Source organism: Sitophilus oryzae, unplaced genomic scaffold (genome assembly GCF_002938485.1).
Source record: "Sitophilus oryzae breed Bouriz unplaced genomic scaffold, Soryzae_2.0 scaffold_302_pilon_pilon, whole genome shotgun sequence".
NCBI classification, from domain to species: Eukaryota; Metazoa; Arthropoda; class Insecta; order Coleoptera; family Curculionidae; genus Sitophilus; species Sitophilus oryzae.
Window position 1 is genome coordinate 1,230,826 of NW_022146866.1, and position 22,986 is coordinate 1,253,811.

At 32.2% G+C, this 22,986-nt stretch overlaps 1 protein-coding gene across 6 annotated transcripts in view; it reads right to left on the reverse strand.

The window, feature by feature from the left end:
• The window catches only part of LOC115884591 (sex determination protein fruitless), a 70,755-nt gene that overhangs the window by 36,484 nt on the left and 11,285 nt on the right, over positions 1 to 22,986 (reverse strand). For 3 of the 6 annotated variants that reach the window (XM_030903217.1, XM_030903218.1, XM_030903216.1), the window contains exons 4-5: positions 18,425 to 18,565; positions 5,509 to 5,629 (exon numbers count right to left, since the gene is read on the reverse strand). In XM_030903217.1, the coding sequence (XP_030759077.1) occupies positions 5,509 to 5,629; positions 18,425 to 18,565 (262 nt within the window). Of the gene's footprint in view, positions 1 to 4,504; positions 4,543 to 5,508; positions 5,630 to 11,900; positions 13,047 to 18,424; positions 18,566 to 22,986 lie in introns of those variants that run through there. The other 3 variants (XM_030903214.1, XM_030903215.1, XM_030903219.1) reach the window with 2 other exon arrangements.

Consider the following 22,986-nt stretch of genomic DNA (forward strand, 5'->3'; position numbering starts at 1 on the left):
GAATAAAGTAACAAAATACCAAGGGCGCCATTTAAAAATCAAAAGTTGTAGTCATTTTCGGTGAAACAGAAAGTGACCAAAAAAAATTAAATATGTCAATCAATCGTAATTTATGACATATACTAACATACAAAATCTCAATTTTCTATCTAAAAAAATAAAAAAGTTATAGGGGTGAGCCACATTTGAGACGCACCCGGTATACAGGGTGTCACAATATTCCGTGGAGATAGAACTGCTACGTATTTTTGGAATCAAAATAAGTTCATTGGACACAATTCAACAATACAACTCTATACAAAAGTGCTTTGTTTGTCCCTTGGAGGGGGCATCAAACATATTCAAGAAAAAAGTACGGGAAGCATACTCCTAGCCCTACATAAATTTTAGTTGAAATATTTTCCAACTCCGCCGACAAGTGATTTTTTTTCATAAAATGGCCCTTCCAGCACTTACTACATTTTTGTCCCTTGTAAAAAAGCGCTTTTTTAGAAAAAAAAAGTTATTCCGAATCTAGACAAACAATTATTTTTTTGCAGGACAAGTTTTGTAGGCGCATAAAATATCTTATGTGTTAATAATCTAGTTGGCGAATATCTGGAATGTTAAGTTAGTATCACAATGTTAAAATAAAATACTAAATCACCACAATACACCAAAACACTTTTACTTTTACACTGGACGCGCGTTTCGCTAACCATGTTAGCATCATCAGCAGATGATTAAAAACTCAAAACCTCCGAAACGCGCGTCCAGTGTAAAAGTAAAAATGTTTTGGTGTATTGTGGCGATTTAGTGTTTTATTTTGCTGTCTAACACCAATGGTTCCAACCCTCAACTGTAATCACAATGTTATTTGACAATAAACTTCATATTTTTTTTTAAATTAACGTTCGGTTTATTTCTGATTGATGCCCTCTAGCGGACAAACGAAGCAGTTTTGTATAGAGGTAAACTGTGTCCAATGTACTTATTTTGATTTCAAAAATAGATAGTAGTTCTATGTCTAAGGAATATTTGGACGCCCTGTATTTATTTATTTATTTCCAAACGTGTGAAAATAATTATTTATCGAGCTGATGTATTAATTAAAAGCATAATGATTTTTCTCAATTTTACGAACTATTATGTTTATATTGTTTTGCTGCAACTGATAGTGATATTGAGATAATTAAACATTGCCCTATAGATAAAATGATTTTCGGTATAGAAATTTTGAATAAAAATGTTTAATTTATGATATAAAATACAGGGTGTTTCAATTGTAATAGTTAACACAAACAACTCACCCTTGTTAATTCAAGAAATCTAACGTTAAATGACTAGTCTTGAAAATAACACTAAAAATCACTTCCAGTAAAAAATAATCGATAATTTACGATATTGAGAGACCTTTATATTTGAAGTAAATTTAATATAAAAATGGACATCTTTCAAATACCATTTGGTACAGATTATGACATTATGATATTTTTGGAATGCGAATCTCATGGAAAATCCCATGAGAAAATAATAGCATTTCATTGAAAAACTATTTTAGAGCAAAATAAATTTGAATCACCCTGTATATTAATCTAAAGACCTTTAAAAATGCCCTCTCATTAGTGCCCATATATTTTTAAATAATTAAATTAAACTATGTTTTTTATATCCGCGCGATGGGAAAAAGGCGTCAAGTTACTTTAGAAATGACAATTCATATATCATTGATCGTCATGTCTAAGATAAATTGACACCGCTTTCTTCGATCATATGTTGTCATTCAGTACATAGTAATAAACCATAAAGTACTAACGATGATTGAAAGAACTGAGAAGATACGCAACCTAATGGGCGAATTCGTGACAAGGCTGAATTGATTTCCTCTTACGTCTCTTCCTTCCTCTTACTGCTGATTTGATTTCCCCTTATTAAGTGCTGTACGGTAGAGACACCAATTGTTCTGTGGCCAAAGCATAAAACACTTATTTTCTCTAATTCGGCCAGCGAAGGCATATCGAAGACGGTGTGGATTGGAAAGCGACAGTGTTGCCATATTAAAATGTGTAATATCTGTAATATGTTTGACAAAAATATCTTTGGATGTAGAATGTAGAATGTTTAGGAGGGGAGTTAATCACCGCGACCTTATAGATCTATTGTGTGTTCCCCTTTCTTGAGTTATAACGAGTTATAACTCATCATACAGTCTCAGGGCTTTAAGAATCTTTGGACAAAAAATCCGCGTTTATGTATTGAAAATTTATTCGTGTTAAGTATAGACTACAAACAAATCAAAATTGTTTTATAGGTACTGAATATTTCGTATAATCGAAAAAAAAATCGTTTAGTTGACTTGGAAATGACGATTATTGACATTTACCATAATATTTTACCTTTGAATAAGAAGACTAAGGAAGGAGCATATCAAAAATCTTAGGTACACGGCGATGGGTCTCAAATATGGCCGACTTAAATTCCGGTTTATCAGTGCCGTTCTAATTTTATTTAAAAGATGTAAAACTATGATGTAGGGTAGACGTGGGATAGACTCAATAATTTGTTGTTTTATTTTACGTTGTGAATAAATGTTGGTAGTTATTAAAATTGTTATAAAAATATATAATTCTAATAAAAATAGATAAGTTATAATAAGTTTTTATTAACACAAACATCCGATACGCTACTGAAGCAGGTAAGTCAAATTAACGTATCTAAATTCTTTGACATCTGATCTTTGACAAGTAGTAAATAAAAGCTAAAATGCAAGAAAAATATATATTTAGTTAATTTAAGTGAATTTCATAAATGATCGGTTTACTACACGTATGTATATTATATAGTCACTTACTAGCGAAAAGTTGTTCCATTATTTCACTCAATTTTTGCCGAGATCTACCGTACGCTACACAACCAACTATTTTAGAGTCTTTTTCGATAAATCGCGATTGTGTCACTGTTAATTTAAGTTCTGCCACAATTTCCATCTAGATTTACCACCTTTATACAACTATCAGTAGTAGAATAAATAACTGTCAAGGATCCCCATCCTAGAGTGCTTTTTCCGCCTACCATGCATGAATACATGGATAGCATTATGCTCCTTCCTTAGTCTTCTTATTCAAAGTATTTTACATAAATATTATGATATAACAGCGAGGGGTAAACCGCGAGACTAATGCGGTGTACAACCCCAAACCAATGCGGACCAATTGTGTGGACTAATGGTGCTGATTAAGTGACAATGCTAACAAATGGGGGACAGTACTGCAGTACAGTCAGGGGGATGACACTTCTTATGGAAGAACTGGCAATGGTTCAAAACTTGGCTACAAGCGATTTTCTATGAAACTTCCTTACCGATAAATTATTGACAAGAGTGACAGATAGAACCTTGGCGATCCTTCAGTAATTGAGTTCATCTGTTTTTCGTTCTAAAGCGCGCGTTGAAAAGACACAAACAATTTTTGGTGACCCATAATTTGTCATTCGAAAACCGCTTTTCTCCTTGTCGGGTCGTTGACTCGCCGCCATTTTATTTCTTTTGTTTATACATGGTTTACACGCTGCACTTTGCTTTGAAATTTAATACAGTAATTATTTAGGCAAATATAGGTTTTTGATAAAACTCCTCAGACTAACGTGTATGTAAGTGCTGATAAATATGGCGTACAATTTTTTTTTCTGTCTTTCCTGTCTTTTTCCTTCCGTTATTCTCCTGATTTACGTAACAGAAAAGGATCATCAAATCAAACTGAATTTTAAGTTTTTTCATCCCAGGACCGATAGTAAAATATATATTTTATGGATACCTTCCTAAATATCAACGAGATGAGCCATCGGAAGAAACGGACCATAGTACAAAACAGAAAGGAGATCTATCTTCTTTTCACTTAGGATATTAAAATAATATACTGTATGTTTAAAATAATCGTCCATTTGGCTTAAAAATGATGATCGATGACATTTCCCATATAATTTTACTTTCAAAATTATGATATATATATCTTCATTTCTAAGCCCTCTATGACGCCGTTTTTTTCAGTTTTGTTATATAAATTATTTTGTCTCTTGACCTATACTTGTAACATTATTCTTTTAATTTTATTAATTTGTTGTGGAGAAATTATATTTCTGTTGTATATTTGATATTGATATTAAACATATTATCTTTAAAAAAATGTGTATTTTTTGTGTTTTTATGTATGTCATTAAAAATAACTAAAGCATTAAAATTTTTATTTTTTAAACTTCCCGTCATAAGTGACAATATAGTCCGTAGTTCCTAAAAGCGGTATTGGGGGCGCTAGTAGCAGTAGACTTGTCAACAGTGTCAAATTTAAACGTCAATTTCACTTTCCAATATTTAACAGGGCGCTTGCACTTCTTCAGTATATGTATTCTTTATCCGCTTTGGTATAAACTATATCTCTGAATTTTCGGATAGGCTGACGGTAACGCCAGCTACATCTCGGAAAGGTTTTGTGCTACGAAATCGCCCATAAGGATGCGCATCTTCTTATTTCTTCAATCAACGGTACTACGGAATGAATTTTACGAGAACTAAAAGAAAAGAATCTCTACATTTTTATTACTTGGGGTTATAGTAAAATATATTTAAATTCGTGCATTGAAGACCAGGATTATTTTCCCGATGAATCATTCACAAGTCTGCTAGGTATATTTCCTCGTCAATGATACTAATTATCACATGTATTGACATGCCACCTTTAGAAATACTTACCAAATTCTATTTATACAATTACTCTTAAAAAATATCATATTTAACGTAGTTACGATTTTTACTGTATTTTTTAAAACACATAATTAATCGACTTAAAAATGAATTATTAGATGCATGTTGAAAAATGAATAAAGTTGTGTAATAACCTTTTGCCCATTCGCTGTGTTAGAAAGCTTAAAATAAAACAGATTTCTCCGTTTTATAAAAACCACCCTAAACTTGAAGAAACTTTAAAAACTTCGCACTTGAAATGTTCAGAATTAACGGGAAAATTTTGAATTAAAGTTAAGGTTCATGTTTCTTTTTCTCGTTTAGGGCTTTTTCAATTACGGAGAAATTAGTTTATTTTATAAAATCTGTAGACTTAATTAAATACTATACAATAAGCTCAAGCAAATCAAAAAGCAACAAAAGCATTAGTAAAAGAAACGTTTACATTCCAGTCTTGACTGATTATAAGAACAAAAAAAAAATAATGTAAATGTTTCTTGAGCACAACAAAAGGAAATAAGGTATAAGGTTAGAAAAAGCAAATAGGTGCAAGACAGGCGTTTAATTGGTTAAAATAAAAATATTTACAAAGAACAAAACATTATGTACAAACAAATTAAAATAAATATCACAGTAAAGCAAACAAAAAATAAAACAAAGCACAGCCATACAGCATACATAAATACTTTCTTCCTTGGTAATAAAATATGGAAAATTAAAATTAATGCAAATAAAAATTCAACTGAATCTCGAGAAATAAACGAAATTCATATCTTTGGGACCCGCTAACTTACCATCTATCGGATCTGTGATATCGGGCGGTGGTAAATTTGACAGTTCATTGTTGTCGGGCAGGTCCGGCTGACTTGTTAACGACACCCTGGCCTCGTCTTGGTGTACACTCACGCTGCCACCCTAATCAAAATCGTCCAATGTTAATTAAACAACACAGGTTTGGCAGATATGTGGTGGGAGGGACCAAGGGAGTGGCTTATCGAAGTGATTAATCCTGTGGGCGTGGTTAAGAGTATTAGTATAGATGCGGGAGTGGTATGGAGTGTAGGGCGTGGCCTATACAAGCGATATTCAGATTTGGCGTGGTTTACCGGGTGCGTATCAAAAGTGGCTCACCCCCTATAACTTTTTTATTTTTTCAGATAAAAAACGAGATTTGGTATGCTAGTATATGACATAAATTAGGATTGACTGACGTATTCAGTTGTTTTTGGTCACTTCCTGTTTCACCGGAAATAACTACAACTTTTGATTTTTAAATGACACTCTTGGTATATTTCTACTTTATTTGATAGAAAATGACATTCTGAATAGAATGACATATCCTATATCAACTTTTGACATTTTCGCATATGTTTTATTTGAGTGACCAGAAACAAGTGAATACGTCAATCAATCCTAATTTATGTCATATACTAACATACCAATTTAATTTTTTTATCTGAATAAATAAAAAAGTTATAGGGGTGAGACACTTTTGTGACGCACGCGGTATAATAGATATTATATTGAATATGATTGGTATAAAATTAAAGCAGGTAAAAATAGTCATCGATTATCTGTCGTATTTTCTTTAGATGTATTTTTGATCGATATTACAGTTATGGAAAAGTATTGTTTAGAACAACTGATTTTAACGTTATAGAGTCTGGTTCTCACAATTCAATTTTCACAAAGTTGTGGCTCATGATAAAACTTAATGTGATAAACAAAAACCATTGTGAAACCACTATCAAAAACGTTTATTTCTGACCTGTTTTGTATATTCAGCCATCATTAGACCTATGCTCAAAAACCGCTGTTCGTTTGACTTTATATTAATATAAAATAAAAAACTTAAACTTATATTTTTTTATATTAATATAAAGTAAAACGAACAGTGGTTTTTGACAAAAAAAGGTCTGATGATGGCTGAATAGCCGAAACAGCTCAGAAATAAAAATTTTTGATAGTGGTTTGATCAGGGCCTATTTTTCATCTGGTCGGGCCGTAAGGCCCAAGCAAGGCCCATCTGGTCGGGCCCTCTTTTCTAATAAAACTCAAAAATTGAAGAAATTATGCATATTTTACAACCTTTAACGGGCTCCCAGACGGCCCGGCTTTATGGTAAAATAGACCCTGGGTTTGATACTGGTTTTTGTTTATCACACTTTGATTTTAATATCTTTGTGAATCGTTGTAGAGTGTGCTCTAAAAATATTTAAATTAAAGAGATCTGCTTAGTGTTGATCTGCCAGTTTTAAAATTTTACTTAGATGTTAAAATATGGCATAGCATGAAATTTAGCAAACAGAAACAAACATTTTTGTGGAAAATGTTTTAACTTTCTACAAAAATTTACATACATTTATATAGTCTTAACATACATTTTATAAATGTATGTTGAAATTAACTGTTTAGTAAAATATTAGAAAGTAATGATGACTATATAGAACTACTAAAAATTATACAGGGTGAAGCTTAAATAGTGCTTATATATTTTCAGGTCTGGTAGATCTCATTAAATGAAACATATTTTCTCTTTACCGTTTTTCAAATAAGTCCAAAATAACCGAGATATCCAAGTTTGAAAATTTAAAAAATGATTTATTTTTAAAAAATTTTAAGAGCCACCGGATTTTTTCTGTATTTGCATTCTTTTTAGTGGCGTAACCACGGTAATATCATAGATTTAATATACCAAAGGAAAATATTTGCGGTGAACAGGCAGTTTTAAAAAGTTTTCTAAAATATACAGAAATATTTAAAAGAAAATGCATGATTTTCAACATCTTTTTGTGCGAAAAAAAACTTCATAGGCGTGTTCCTGGGGTCGAAATTTACCAACCCTAAAAATATTTGCACTTATTTAAGAATCGCCAAACAGTGATAAATCGGGTAAGGTGAAAAAAATTGCCCAGTTTAAGCTAAATAAATTTATTTTTTGGCTTACAACGTTTACAATAAAGTACTCTATTCTACCTAACAAAATAAAAACATAAAATAACGACCTAATATAACATATTACATAACACTGAATAGTATCTGGTTTAAAACAACAAAGGATTATATTTATATACCTTATCAAAGATTTTTCTTATCAGATAAATTATAAAAAACTGGATCATATAAATTAAAATTTAAATAAAATTAACAGATATTAGTTTAAGAGTGATCTATATCACTGTCTAAAATTGCTAATAAAATACAATAAATACTATTATACAGAGTATTCAAAATTGTCAAGTAGATATTTGGTATTGAGATAGATGATTTTTAAATATACTATACTCAAATATACCCCCAATACCTTCAAATATCCCCATTGAGACCATTACCCTGTCTAAGAAGAAACAATATAATAAAAAACTGTAATTAATACTAACATTTTAAAACACTAAACAGAAAAAAAATACAGATTTTCCTTTAATGGCATATATTGCGGTACACTAGCCTTGACATTTAACAACCCTATATACACTAATATAAAATTAATAATTTATTTTAACAGAAAAAAATACGTGGCCCCTCAGACGACATCGACACAATTTTAGAGTGCTTTACATAAAAACATTAAAACACCTGCGCATTATATAACAAATGTTTTTAACAATGATTTTTGTATATGATAGATAAATATATGTATATAAAATATATGTAAATGTAAATATGTATATATTTATGTTTTTCTCTATAATATTAGAACTGGTATTAATTATATTTGACGTACTATAGATAATTGAATATATTCTGTGTTTCATTTTTTATCACAAATTTGTTGCACTTTATATTTTACAGCAATAATGTTGATTTAACACTTATTTCATATAGCCTTAAAATATAGATCTTTGAACAAAAAGATTAAGGAAGAAGCATAACAAAAATCTTAGGTCAAGCGCTATGGGGACCTAATATGGCCGACTTAAATTCCGGTTTATCAAATGTGTAAAAATATAATGTAGGATAGACTCAGTAATTTGTTGTTTTATTTTACGTTGTCAATAAAAGTTGGTATACTCTGTTTTTTTTCTCAGGTAAGATTTCGACAGACGATGACAGAAGAAAAGCAGATGACGTCCCATACCAATCTATTTATTTTACTAAAAAAAGTTTCTAATTATTTTTAAGTTAGCTATGGATGGGTTTAAATATAAATTTGTCATGCGTCGTCTCTTGTTGTTTTTAACCAGTTTTATTGGTTTATTTCAAAAATGATAGATCGTATTTCAATTTTATTGGTTTGACAGAACGATGAACGACAAACAGACGCCGATGCGTATGAACTCGCCTTTAGATTTTTGACGCTTAAGGACCATACTAAACACATAGGTACTAAAAACTGGAGTAGCTGTAAACTATCGACACGATAGGTAAATAATGGATTTTAGTACTGCAGAAAAATGTCAAAAGGTACTGGCACAAATTAGGTAATTTGTGGTACTGGTTTAAAAAAATTAAGATTAAAGTTAATTAATCAACATTTAAGGTATAAAATTTGGTAAGTGTTATTATTAATAAAATAGTTTGTTTTATTTATGTTGTTTTATTTATTCCTGTGGAATATTACAAATTTGTATTTGTACTTAAGTTATATTGATAAATATAATCATGGCGGGAAGTTTTATAAAGCTTGAAAGTAAGAAATAGTTCTTTTTCATATTTTTTTGGTATGTGGTGTCTTGTTCTTGTTTGTTTTGTATTACAGCATACCGTTTTTTATTAAATAAAATAACTCGATTACATTTTTTCAGTTTTTTTCACAATATTTTGAAGTTGAAGTAATCACTTGTCAGTCAAATTTTAAATATATTGATTTCCTGCTGTGCGTTCCAGTTGTACCAACTTATTTCTTTGTAAAATAGAATACTCTACTTTGAAATTAAAATGACAGACACATCTATCACTGTCAAGGATCTTCTCGTTGGACAGACTATAGTTATTAAAATTGTTATAAAAATATATAATTCTAATAAAAATAGATAAGTTATAATAATTATATATAACACAAACATAACATACGCTACTGAAGCACGTCAATCAAATTGACGTATCTTAATTTTTGACAAGTAGCAAATAACAGCGAAAAGCAAGAAAAAAAATGTATAATTAGTTAATTATAAGTAAATTTCATAAATGATCGGTTTACTACACGTATGTGTATAGTCACATACCAGTGAAAGGTTATTCCATTATTAGACAGTTAAAGCACGACCAAAGACGTATACGTAAAAAAATGTATAATTATAAGTAAATTTCATAAATGATCGGTTTACTACACGTATGTGTATAGTCACATACCAGTGAAAGGTTATTCCATTATTAGACAGTTAAAGCACGACCAAAGACGTAAACGTATCATTTGACATGTACGCTTGCGCAGTGAGAAATTCACTTGCATTTACGGATACGTGACACGTATCTTTGTGTGCATTTACGTACGTACAAAACGCAAACGTATTGAGCCGAAGAAGTTTCGATTTCACCCGAACGATGCCGAACAGTTGCGAAGCTTCCAGTGGTGCGGGTGATGCGTCGAAAACCCTTCAAAATATTGTTAAGACGTTTTTATTAAAAAAAGTCACCGATATCTCCTATAATAAATTAAAATTCTCAGTAAATTTATTCAAATAATTAAATTCAATTTCAATCATTTAATGTCGAGCTGCATAGATAAAGCTAAGACCGAAGCTAAACAATTAAAAATAAGAATATCTCGACAGAGCGATGATGCGACTGTCCTCGTTACATCTTGAACGCCGAGGTCAGCGAACTTTCTGGTCGCGATTACGTCTCCCGTTCGCTGTTTTAGTCGATGGGTGATGCGGTTTCATAAACACATCCACAAACACATCTCGTTCGCGGTATAGATTAAAAATACCGTCACGCGTTGCGATGAACGATTCGATAGTAAAGAGTATGCGTTCTTCTCCTTCATTTGAAGAACATGTAATAAAAGTTTATATGCGTACTAGAAGAATTGATCTTAATGTTAAAATCTAACAGATACGTTCACAGCTTTGTTTTTTAGAACTAAATTACCTAAATTTAGTCCTTTTTTTTAATCGGTTTGGTTATTTTTCTAACCTGTGTTTTTGTATATTTTATTTTTGTAACTTCAAAATTAGACTTTAATAAAAAAAAACTTTATTGTGTTGGTAAAATGTTAATTGCAGTTACTTATTACATCCCCTTGTATCGACGCCCCGCTACGCCGCTGATGCCGAACGAACAAGTTCAAATCTGTTTTTTGATACCTGGCTCTCAGACCTGAGCTAGTTATTAGTAGTTATTTGAAATATTTCAGAAATTGATTTGTGTAACAGGACATGGGCTTATTTTAATATAATAAATTAATCATTTGATAATATCGTTGATTACGAATGCAATGATAATATTAAGCTAAAGAATATTTCATAGTATAATATGTTACGGTTAAAGTCCGATGTCCGGTTAATGTCGACATTAACATGTTAATGTTTGGGTTAGGTTATGTTTTTGGTGGTTTTGTTGTGTGTTATTCTCGAGATTAATTGGGTAATGTCGACATTAACCAGACATCGGACCTTAACCGCAACATATACATAAATCTATATGAGGATTCTAAAAGAATGCAATCAAATTTAAGTAAACATATCCTATATGAACAAAAGTTATAGTGTCTTTGTTTTCCAATGATTTTTATCCTTAGATATTACATAGAAATTCAATATGTACCGTTTACTTGCTTTAACTTTCGTTTACGCGACGTCGCATCCTCATCTGTGACTACGTTTCATACATAAGTTACATACGTACCGTGAGATACGTATTATGCCATGCTTTAACTGTCTATTTCCCCCGATTATTAACCGAGATCTCCCGCACGCTGCACAACCAACTATCTTACGTCTTTTTCGATAAATCGCAACAGTATCACTTTTAATTCAAGTTCTGACACACACAATTTCTTTCTAGATTTACTACCTCTAAACAAAACCAACGGTAGATTAAATAATAAATAACATAAAATAGGCAGTAAAGACAAGCAAATCTAGACAATTTCAAATCATATTCAAATGTTTCAACTGAAATGTCAACCAGAACTGTCAAGGATGGGGACCTATAACGTTGATTCCGTCCACTATGCATAAATACATGGATAGTAGGTATTTTACTCCTTTCTTAATTTTTTTATTCAAAGATCTGTCTTATCTAACCTTGAAATACTATTATGTATTTGACATGGACTGCTTTTATTTATTTCTATAAATTATATTCTACTTCAAACAACAATTACTGGGAGGTAGAGATGCATGATACAATTTTCCAATACTTATATAATATTTTATAGCAATATTTTAAATTTGATATCTTTCACACAATGATCTATTATGTGTATTGAAATTTTACATTAGTTAGAAGTAAATGCGGTTCTTTAAAATACACAATTTATGTTTAAAACATAGCGTCTGTAGGACTATCGCTGTCGTATTTTAGATTTTAGAACTATATAAAGAAGTATTTTTAAACTCAAAGAACTATATAGAGAAGCAACATTTTCAATTATTTTGTTAATTATTTTTTTATTTCTGTACAGAAAGTATCAATATTCAGAAATTTTATAGAAATATCGTGCATCTCTATCAAGAGGTCCTCTAGGTTCATTACATAGTAAAATTACTGTTTTACCCTATTCAACTCCACCCGACACTGAAGCTTCAGGAACTTGAGAATAGTCAGCGACATCTTGTGACGATTTCGACCTATCTAACGTTTCCGAATGGTACTCCCTAGCCACACACAACCTATGCGCCTTGCACTTATCGTGATGGTTCACTATTTCCAGTCTAAAATTCGTACTGCCCTCGGCGAACGAAGTCCGTATATCTGGCATATCGCCGCTCCATTTCCTACAGAACTTGCAGAACATTACGTTTTGTCTTTCGTCGTACTGCAGCCAAACGTAGGACTCTAACCACGAATGTCTGAAGCGCGATCCTTTCCTACCTACTTGCGGCCTGGGAACTGGCACGTTTTTTACACTGGACGATGTATTTCCCTTAGTCACTGACTGTATCACTGAGCATTCCTGAGCGGCGCTCTTACTGATTTCTGGGGGTACCGGTAGAGGGACTCTATAGTAGTTGGAAATGGCCTGTAGACCTCCTAGTTCGACACCGGTTATCGAAGGGCGGGTGTCAGATGAAGCAAAGTCACCTGGTGGCGCGTCTAGGTACTGTCGCAGCGTGAAATGCCGGTCTTTGGGCGCGCTGGTCAGTAGGGTCAAGGTAGTGCACTCAGAGTCGGACGGTCGCGCCCAAGCCGAGGTAGAAGGTGTGAGGAGGTTTGTAGAGGTCGTCTGCGGACAGAGAAAGGGAAGGATATGTGTCAATGGCCGGGTTTCTGTTTTTCTTTAATCGACGTGGATTTTCAAACCGATTCTTGAAGAAAATAAATAAATCGGTTTGAAATGCACGCGAAATAACGGTTTTACTTCCTCACTCCTTCTACCTCATTACGCGGGAAACTCAGTCAGGCGTTTTCGCGAAAACCCAAATTATTAAGTGCAGTTCGTTTCGATAACCGGAAAAGAATGTACGAGAAATGTACAAAATGTCTACTGAATCCGACAATTGTACACATATCCTTAAAATTAAAATGCGATGATATGATGTTAGGTTCTTTCCTAGTAAAATCACTGATAGTAACAGCTTATTCTTTATTAGTACAACAATGAAATCCCGATTATGAAACTTACTGATACACTGTAATCTCACAATCTCTTTTACATACAGTATTAAATAATGAAGCTTATGTACTATAATAGTATAAGGAAACTAGTAGCTTTACTCCTTGTCAAATCCTTTGTTCTTTTTCTGCCACTTTATATGACCTTGTTCTCGCCTTGGTCCCGTGACCACTGACGTAGCTGTATAGCCGTGGTTTATAACTAGGCAAAGTATAGTCGTGGCACTCGCCACAGTTTGACAGAGATGTATTTAAGAAAATGAGTTCACAATAAAATAATATAAAAAAATTGATCAATGAGTAAAAATTTGCTTGAAAACAGAATATTTTCACAATTCGTGTGAGTAACAATTCTTCTGTATCTGAAAATCTTCTGATGGGAAGAAATGCGAAAAAAATATATGACATATTTTTATATTATTATTTATTTCAGAGATTTTCTACTTTTTTTTAATTTAAAACAAGTTTAATTTTTTCCAAAAAAAAATTTCGCAGAAAAATCCTCATATTTCTGGGGCCAATTAATTACCATTTTTAAATTTAAACTTAAGTAATTGCTAACAAACATTATAGGAACTTCAGAAGCAAGATCATTAAGAAATCGTTTCTTATTTAGAAGAGTTTGATTTTGACCGCTAGAAAGTATCAATGGACTTTCGCATGTAACAAAACATATTTTTGTCATCATTTTTTGTCAATCCGTCTCTGTGCTGGGACGCAACGCTCGCACCTCGCAGGTCGACGGACGGAACTCAACTGAAATGCTCTGCAATCTGCCGATATTCGACAGATTGTAAAAACTGGCAGAAAATATTTCGGAGAGTGCAACTACTCTTTTCCTTCTACTATGGTACTATTAAGAAAATTTTATCCTAGGTAGAAAGTAGATCTTCAATTACATATAGATTATATATTTTTTTAAATATCTTAACAATAATTATGTTTGAGTTTACTAGAAAATAATATTTTCGACAAATGCCATGATAATTTTAAAGTGGTTTACCATTGCCACGCGACGGCTGTGAGGTGCGAACTCTGTATTCTAGAGTCAGCAGCAGACTCACATGCCATAGAGCTATAGCTGACTATTTAAGTTGACTCAAAATTATCGCCAACCACCCGGTTAGGCGATGATATTTTAAATATGCCAATAGCGAAAACTAGATTAAACTTTCAGGATTTCTACTAGAAAAGAAGCTATGGATGACTAAAATGAATTTAAATTTTAACACATATTATACAAATACATGTATTATTTTTTGTTAGTCTAATATTAATATTTCTATTAGAAAGTGTCCATATTCTTCTCCAGAGAGCGTAGGTGACCTCTCGCATGCGCTTGTGTTGTATATTTCATGTCAATTAAACTTTTAGTTACGTAATCGAGGGCCAGATTTTTAAATTCATTGTTGCCAACCATGGACATATTCGGCACCGGGCTGACTAACTGAAATTTAAATTTCGCGCTGAAGATTCAGGTGGTAGCTCTGCTGTAAATAATATCATGTTGCCGCATTTATTTACTTTTTTTATTTTGTGACATTGTCATTCGTTTTAACACTTCAGTTTTGTATTACGAGTTTTTCGTTGAAATAAATATCGTTGTTTGCATGTTTTGTAACGAAAATATTTTCGTTACATTTTTCCTTTTATATCGTTTATACGTTTTTTATATATTATCGATTTTTTGCGGAACCTCGATAGTGGTACACATCACTAGCGATGGTTGTTAGTTTAAATTGTTTAAATATTTTATATATTTTCTGGTTGCCTATGGGTTACCGATAATAATTTGTTTATTTTTAATGAAAAACGAAGGTTTATTATTAATATTTTGTTTAGTGTTAAATAATTAAGATGCAATTGTTACACACATTTTTTGAAGGTATGTAAGAAATTTTATCGTATTTATTATTTTTACTATTAATTATAAAATTTTTATATTGACATTTGGTACTTAACGCATGTCTAAATGAGTGGGAGAATTCTATAAAGGGACTTTTTTTTTTGTTTTGCCAAGAATCACTCTCTCTCATCTCGATCTTCTTTGCTTAAACACCTAGTTTTTTTTCAAGACACCGGCACGAGGTACGACTTGGAAATGATTTATTAGTTTTATTTTTTTTAAACATTTCTTACTATCTAATATGATTTAATTATTTGATTTAATTATTTAATTAGCTTGTAACTTTAAATTCCTTTTTCTATTTTATCTTTTTATCTCACAGTTTATTTTTTTTTTCATCATCTCTTTATCTTCTTGTCTTAGTAGCACGTGTATGGTAGTTTTGTAAAAAAAAATTCTAATACCTTTAACTTTTATTTAGTACTAATTATTTTTATCTTTCTTATTTATGTACTGAGACGCAAGCTGTCGAACAGGAACCCGCAGAGGTGTTCGATTTAGCAATCTCAGGGGCCATGAACAGAATCAATCACTGAAGGAGTACTCTCAGAGACGAACCAGGAGGGACTCTGGTAAGTAAGGATTTTTTAATAATATTTATATTATACGACTTATGTCACCTTTAACGAATCCTTGCTTGCCAGAAGGCAACTCTTGTTTTATCTGGACCCTGTAGTGGTGGTGTCTATTGGCAGGCCATTCGACAGATAGATTTTTGTTTTTTGTTGTTTTTGGGTCACTCTGGGGAACGTATCTTTACCTCGTATCTGCCAAATTTACCTTACCTTATCTTTATCTTATTTAGCGGATGCATTATCTTCGTTCCTGGAGTGACATATCTTTTCTTTTAGTTTTTATCTGTCGAATTGAGCATTTATCGTTTTACGTATCTTATCTCTATCTTTCTATTTACCTTTATCTTTCTATCTAGTTTTTTAATTTATCTTTTAATATCGCATTTTAGTATTAACTTTTGTTCTAATTTAAATTTTCCTATATTTCTATTTTTTTTAATCTTACATATTTTTTTTATTCTTTTTACACGTGTCTACAAATTAAATCAAATAATTTACTGTAACAATATATTTTTTTTTTCAAGTCGTACCGAAGTGATTGTGGTGGTCTGGAATTTTCTAGAGAGAGAGAGCAAAATATTTTTCTTTTATATTTTTGTTATAATTCTATATTTATATTCTTTAAATAATTTGGACAATCTTTTCAATTATAACTTAATTTAAACTGTCATTGCCTATTTTCTTTTTTAAATTTTAATTATAATTTTTATTATAATAATTAGTAGTTGGATTTAGATATTGATTATTGTTTATTTGAATCACTAATATGTTCTTTAATCATAAGTTATTTTTATTGTACTTTCACTGGCAACCAACAGACAGTTCAATTGGTAATTTAGAACACCACCACAAAACTGGGTACTTATCAATTGTGTTGAATAGAATACTGCTGTTTGTTATCTTCTAGGAAGATACGAGAATTGACCCTCCCCATTAGTAGCTCACGCACTGAGACTGGTGGAGTCTCACAAGCTCTCCAACGTTAGCCGGACAATCACGCTACCCACCAGCGGACGAGTGCAGCGAAGAGGGTGAGGCCTTTCTCCTAACCAACCGAAGCAGAAACACTTAAGTATTCCAGTTGCATATCTAATCTCATATAATCGAGACTGTCACAGCCAATATTGTTAATAATTGTTAATTAAATATAAGTCATTAATGAAATTTTCTATTGTCTTATTTAATTCCAAAGCATACTTCCACAAACCAGTAACTTTTAGAATTTTGTGGGTTATAGTTTACTAGCAGACCTTGCAGTCGAACACTGTTCTTTTTAGAACCTCTTTTAGTGCGAAGTGTACAAGATAGCTTAATAGCCGTAAAAAACTCATTGCAACTTTATTAGAATATTTTGAACGGGAAATCGGTAGTAATAGCCCTTTATGTCCCTTAAGTGCTGTTAAGGTGAGTTTTATTAATGTAAATAATAACTGTTTTTGATTGAAAGAAAATATATAAAAGTGGGCAACGCTGTACCAGTCGAGCTTAATCACGTGACTAAAAGTTTATTTGTATGAACTGTACTTGTTAATTGTGTCCACGGAATATTGGAACTCCCTGTATATTTGTAGGTCACCTTTGGAAAAATAAATTCTCCAAAAATTGTTTTCTCAACAGCTATGCGAGGTGTCGTTTTTTTTACAAGAGACAAAAAATGTAGTAAATACTAGGGGGACCATTTTACGAAAGAAAAAAAAAACGGTTGTCGGTTGAGTTGGAAAATATTTATACCAATATATGTAGGGGTAGGGTTAGTTTCACCCTTCCCGTACTTTTTCTTGATTTTTGTGAAGGTCAAATGTTAAAGCACTTGGCAAAACATAGACACCCAATATCTCATTAAAGTCGGAATAACGGTTCTTAAAATATTTAAAAAAATGTGTTTATTTTGATACCCTCTAGCGGACAAATGAAGCACTTTTGTATAGAGGTAAATTGTGTCCAATGAACTTATTTTGATTCCAAAAATACGCAGTAGTTCTATGTTCTATGTCTATGGAATATTTGGACAGTCTGTATATGAAAGTCACGGTTTTCCTCGTTTTGACATTTTGTATGTTGCTTTGGCTCAAACAAAAATAACAAGATACTGGATAGAATGTGTTCGATTGTAGACACGGCAATATGGCTGCTATTTAAAAAACTTGTATTATTTTCATTTTTAATTTATTATTCATGAATTTTTGACCATTTAAGGAAATAATTTACAAAAAGTGAAAATGTTTTCATGCACTTAATTTGAATTAAATTTGAGTGTTTGGATCCTAACGAACCCTTTCCCGCAATATAGGGAGAATTTACATGGGAATATATCTGTTTATGTATTTGCAAATTTTAGTACATTTTTTATTCATATTTCAGTTAGTTATTTCTGAATCTGTGAGCTTATATTGAAATAGAGAATAATTTTATTGTTGTGGGTTGTGGCAAATTTCTGAGAAAAAATAATTTTTTAATTAATGTTAGACTAACAAAGGACTATTAAAAATAAAACTCGAATAAACTTACTGTTTGTAACGCTTCCGACATCGAATGGTAGGAATCGACAGGGTTGCCATCGTGAGGCTCTTGCTTGACCAGGGGAGTTCCCCCCGTGTCCCTCTCCAAGCGATTGCGGTCCCTTTCCACAGGCGAATCGGCCATAAAAACCTGATTTGCACAAATAAATATTTTAAGCTCCTAATTTCAAATACTTTTATTACATTATCCAATACTGAATAAGAATTTCGCTGCATTTGGCAACACTATTGATATGGCTTCTGGAGGTACAGCTCTCTTAACAATTTTTTTTATATTAAATGTCTTGATTCTAAATCATTTCGACTGTCAATTTGTGACATAATCAATGCGGGGATTTCTATTAGGATCTCTAAGAAATATTTTTACTTTAAATTTAGTTTCATTATTATCAGTTAAAAGAATCTAAAGCTCCGTCAACACCATGGAGAAATAAGAGGGGGAGGCGCTACAGCTGTTGCGAAAACGGTATCAGCCAGCCGCCAAACATATTTGATTGTGGTCTCTTTTTGTCATTTGTGCATTTTTCCTAAAATTTAATGTTTTTCATCGATAATTTGAGTGTTTTCTATTACAAAAACATTAAAAGCCATGGTGTCGTGTGCTGTGCGCAGTTGTAGAAGCAAGAAAAGTATCGACTCGAAGAAACTCACCAGAGTAACATTTCACAGGTAACATAAACAGTGTACAGGTCCGTAATGACCGAATTAACGAATGATCATTATAATTAGTATTTTATTCCTATTTTAAGTTTGGTGTAGTAATGCCAAGTAATTTGTTAATTGTGATACACACGATTAATAATACACAATGATAAGCTCATGCCAAATTTTAACCATTGTTTGATTTTATTATTTGAAGTTTTACTTAATCCGGTCCTGTCCATTTGGTCTCCTCTTGCCCCACCCAAAGAACGAAACTGATACCGATACAGAAATACGTGTACTAGCGTCTCCCCCTTTATTCCTCCGTGGTCAACATATAGCATTTTACCTGTCAGTTCAGTCAAAATGTATAAAGTAAAACCTGTTTTGCCAAAATATAATTTTACTGCCAAGCGACTGCCAATTACTGCGAAGAAGACGGCCTATGACTGCCATGTAATTATTATAGACGACTGCCAATGACTGCCAGGGCCTGCCAAGAAAATGTACATGTAAAGCAGGCAACCCATTATGAACGCCCAGAACGGCGCGGTACAGCACAGCACCAGTAAAATTCCGCAAAAACGCAACCTATTATGAACTGGATTGTGCCGCGCCATGCCGGGCGTTCATAATGGGTTGCGTTGTATATCAGCTCAGGTAAAACTTAATGTGTAGGTGAATCTTAAATAAAGTGATGTTTTTAAAGGAATACTGAAAAACTGCAAAAAATTCAATTTAATATTAAATGTATTACTCTCGCGATGTCAAATAAAAAACAATAATGTATACTTGAGAAAACATATGTATCACCGCCAAATTATAATAAAACATAAATATCTTTTTCAACCTAAACCATTTAGACTTCTTAATAATTTTTATCTCTTACAAAAGGTCAACTTTTATCATAATTAGTAACCGAAAACTACTAATCAATGGTACAAAGTTACAAGTACCTATTTCATAAATAAATAAAAGTTTTGTTTGAAACCACGTGAAGAAAAACAATGAGAAACATGGCGAGTGAATTAGAAAAATACGTACCCATTTTTTAACTACACAAATATTTTAGATTTTTTTCAAGGCCATAGCAAATTGAAATGTATTGAATTGACTGTATCTTTTCAATGGTCGAAATCGCTTGAGAAATTGGTTTGAATTCGATCTCTTTAGGAACTATTTTTTTATGGAAATATTTATGGAATAAGCGAAAATCGAATTATCACTATCGCAATCTAAAAAGGTCCTTATGAAAAGAAGTATCTTCACAAAGATGTTGAAATTCACCAAATTCGTTTCTTTTTTTAGTATCTCATTCCTTCCTCTTTTGCAAATGATTAGTTGTAAGAAAATATTTTCTAGAAAATACAAATCTCACCTCAACGCATGTAAAGACTGTTCAGCCATCGTTCACCGTTACGTCATCATTATTTGTCAAATATGAGTTTTAGGGTGTGTCCATAGATTTAGTAAGAACAGATATCACATTGTGCATTTTAACCCGATCAAACAATCGGAGGTTGACTACGTACTGTAAAAACCAACTGAGATAGAGAAGGCGACATTGCCACATCTCAAATTTGCGCCTATCTACTTAGTTTGATTTGCAGAAAAGGCGACTTTAAAACCTTCACCGGATATCAATAAATCTCAATTTCTTAATTAAATTTATAGTTTATTTTTAAAGAAGCATGCGTAATAATATGTTATTAACCAGAGGATATATGCGTTACTATTAAAGGACATGTTTACTGTTTATGTGCTGAAACGTCTAGAACTATTGGCAACGTCGCTGCTAGTCTTCCAGAATGAAATGAGCCGTCCGTCCCACCACCCCTCGCGACGGCTCTTGGTCCGTTATAGCGTACTACGTTTAGCTTACGGTGTGTTTGAAGTCGGAATCAAATCCGAAGTGAACTTTTCAGTGTTTTTCATTAGTTTTTGTTTTTGTTTAACGTACTTTTGAATCTGCGAATTTTCAATATGGTAGGACATTGTCAAATGTGTGGAAAAATAAGCTCAAATTACCCGAATTCGTCTTTTCACAGGTAGGTATTGTTTCCGCCGTAATCGTACATAGGCGTCCCACAAGGGAGCCTCTCACAATTAAAATAATTTCTAATTATATTTGTTGAATTTTGATCTATTAAAATAAGAACGTAGTAGCCGGTAATTGAATTATAATTCGTCTCAATTATTACCTAACTGTTGTAAATCATAACAAATTTGAATATAAACGTTGCATTTGAAACTTTATTCTAAGCCAGAAAAAGTGACATTTTTTTAAATTGCGTCATATTTTGGTCATTGCTCGATATTCTAAAATTTTAAACAAAGGTGTTTACCCGTCCTTTTTTACATTTTATTGCTTTATTATATCTTATATCTGCCCCTTCGGTCTTGTTTAGACAATTTTTTACCACCGTACAATACAAATACCTCTTTCTAGAGTTATTTGTGCGGTGTGTTTACCTTTTTTTAGAATGGGACGAATTAGAATCACAACCAAACTGTAAATAATTCTTAGGCTACTAGTTTTATACATACCTATATACAGAGTGACCCAGGCCTCCAAAAAAGCTTTTTACCTATTACGTTTTTGGTTTGTGATTTTTATTTCAATTTTTTACATAAGATCGGGGCCATTGTAAAGCACATTTTCAAAATATTTTTGTCAACATACAGGGTGATTCAAACCGCAATACATATGCTTAATACAGTTCATGAAGATTGGGACATTTAACTAAAATTTGATTGTCTGATGAAGCTACCTAAGTAATGGATTTATAAATAAAGTATTATTATGCGACAGAAATCCCATACTGTAGCACACAGATTTGATACTTTTAATGATACATGCCTTCTATTGAGAGACTAAAAGGTAATTGCCTCGTATCAGAGCCATCATAATACGAGAAGAAGACCGAAAGTCAAAATCTTGTCTTATATTTTCACTTCTTGTCTTATTAACACAATTTTCTCATTAAAATAAATATTGATTTTAGGTATAGGAAGTTATTAATAGGAAGTTATTAAAAATAAGGTGGCTCAGTGGCGTAGAGGTACAGGTTCTCGTCTACCAATCTCAAGGTGTGGGTTCGATTCCCACACCCGGCATTTCATCAGCCGACTATTTTTATTAAAATAAAAATAGTTTGGGTACCTAGGTCGACTCAGCCTTAAATGAGTACTTGGGATTCACAATCCTGAGATAATAATAGGCGGTTGAAGCGTAGTGCTAGCCACATTACCTTCCTTGTATACCGAACGGCTCTAGTATAGCAAGCTGTACCTTGCTATTCCCACGGCGTTAAACGCTATATACGGGAGCTATTATTATTAAGTTATTAATAATACAAGATTAAACAACTACACAGTACTTCACAGGAAGCTATCGATTGCGAACTAACTAAATCGTAACTAATTACTAATTTTGAAAAGTTCTTTTTAAAATCAAAAAAAGTAAAACTAAAACCTAAACTATCATTTGAGATTAAACGGGAAGTTCTGAATAATGTTGCCTATTCTAAACAAGAAAAAATTATTTATAAGTTTTATAACATCTCGAATTAAATTTGGACGAAAAGAATATTTCTGTTTGCTGTAGGTAATTTTCTCAGGGAAAATACGTAAATAAAAATGACTTTTTAAGTCAAAAAAAGTCAAAAGGACAAGTTATTCCAAAAAAGGACTGTCCTTTTCAAAAAAGGACAGGTGGCAACCCTAGGTATTTCTGGAATGGAAATTTAATGGCAAATCTACAACTTTAGTTTGAAAATATGTTCCGGCCACCTATGTTTACAAAAATGTCTAAAATGTGCTTTACCATTGCCTCCATATTCTAAAAAAAATTGAAAGAAAAGTCACCAACCACAAACCTAATATAGAACTGTTTCGGAAGCCTGAGTC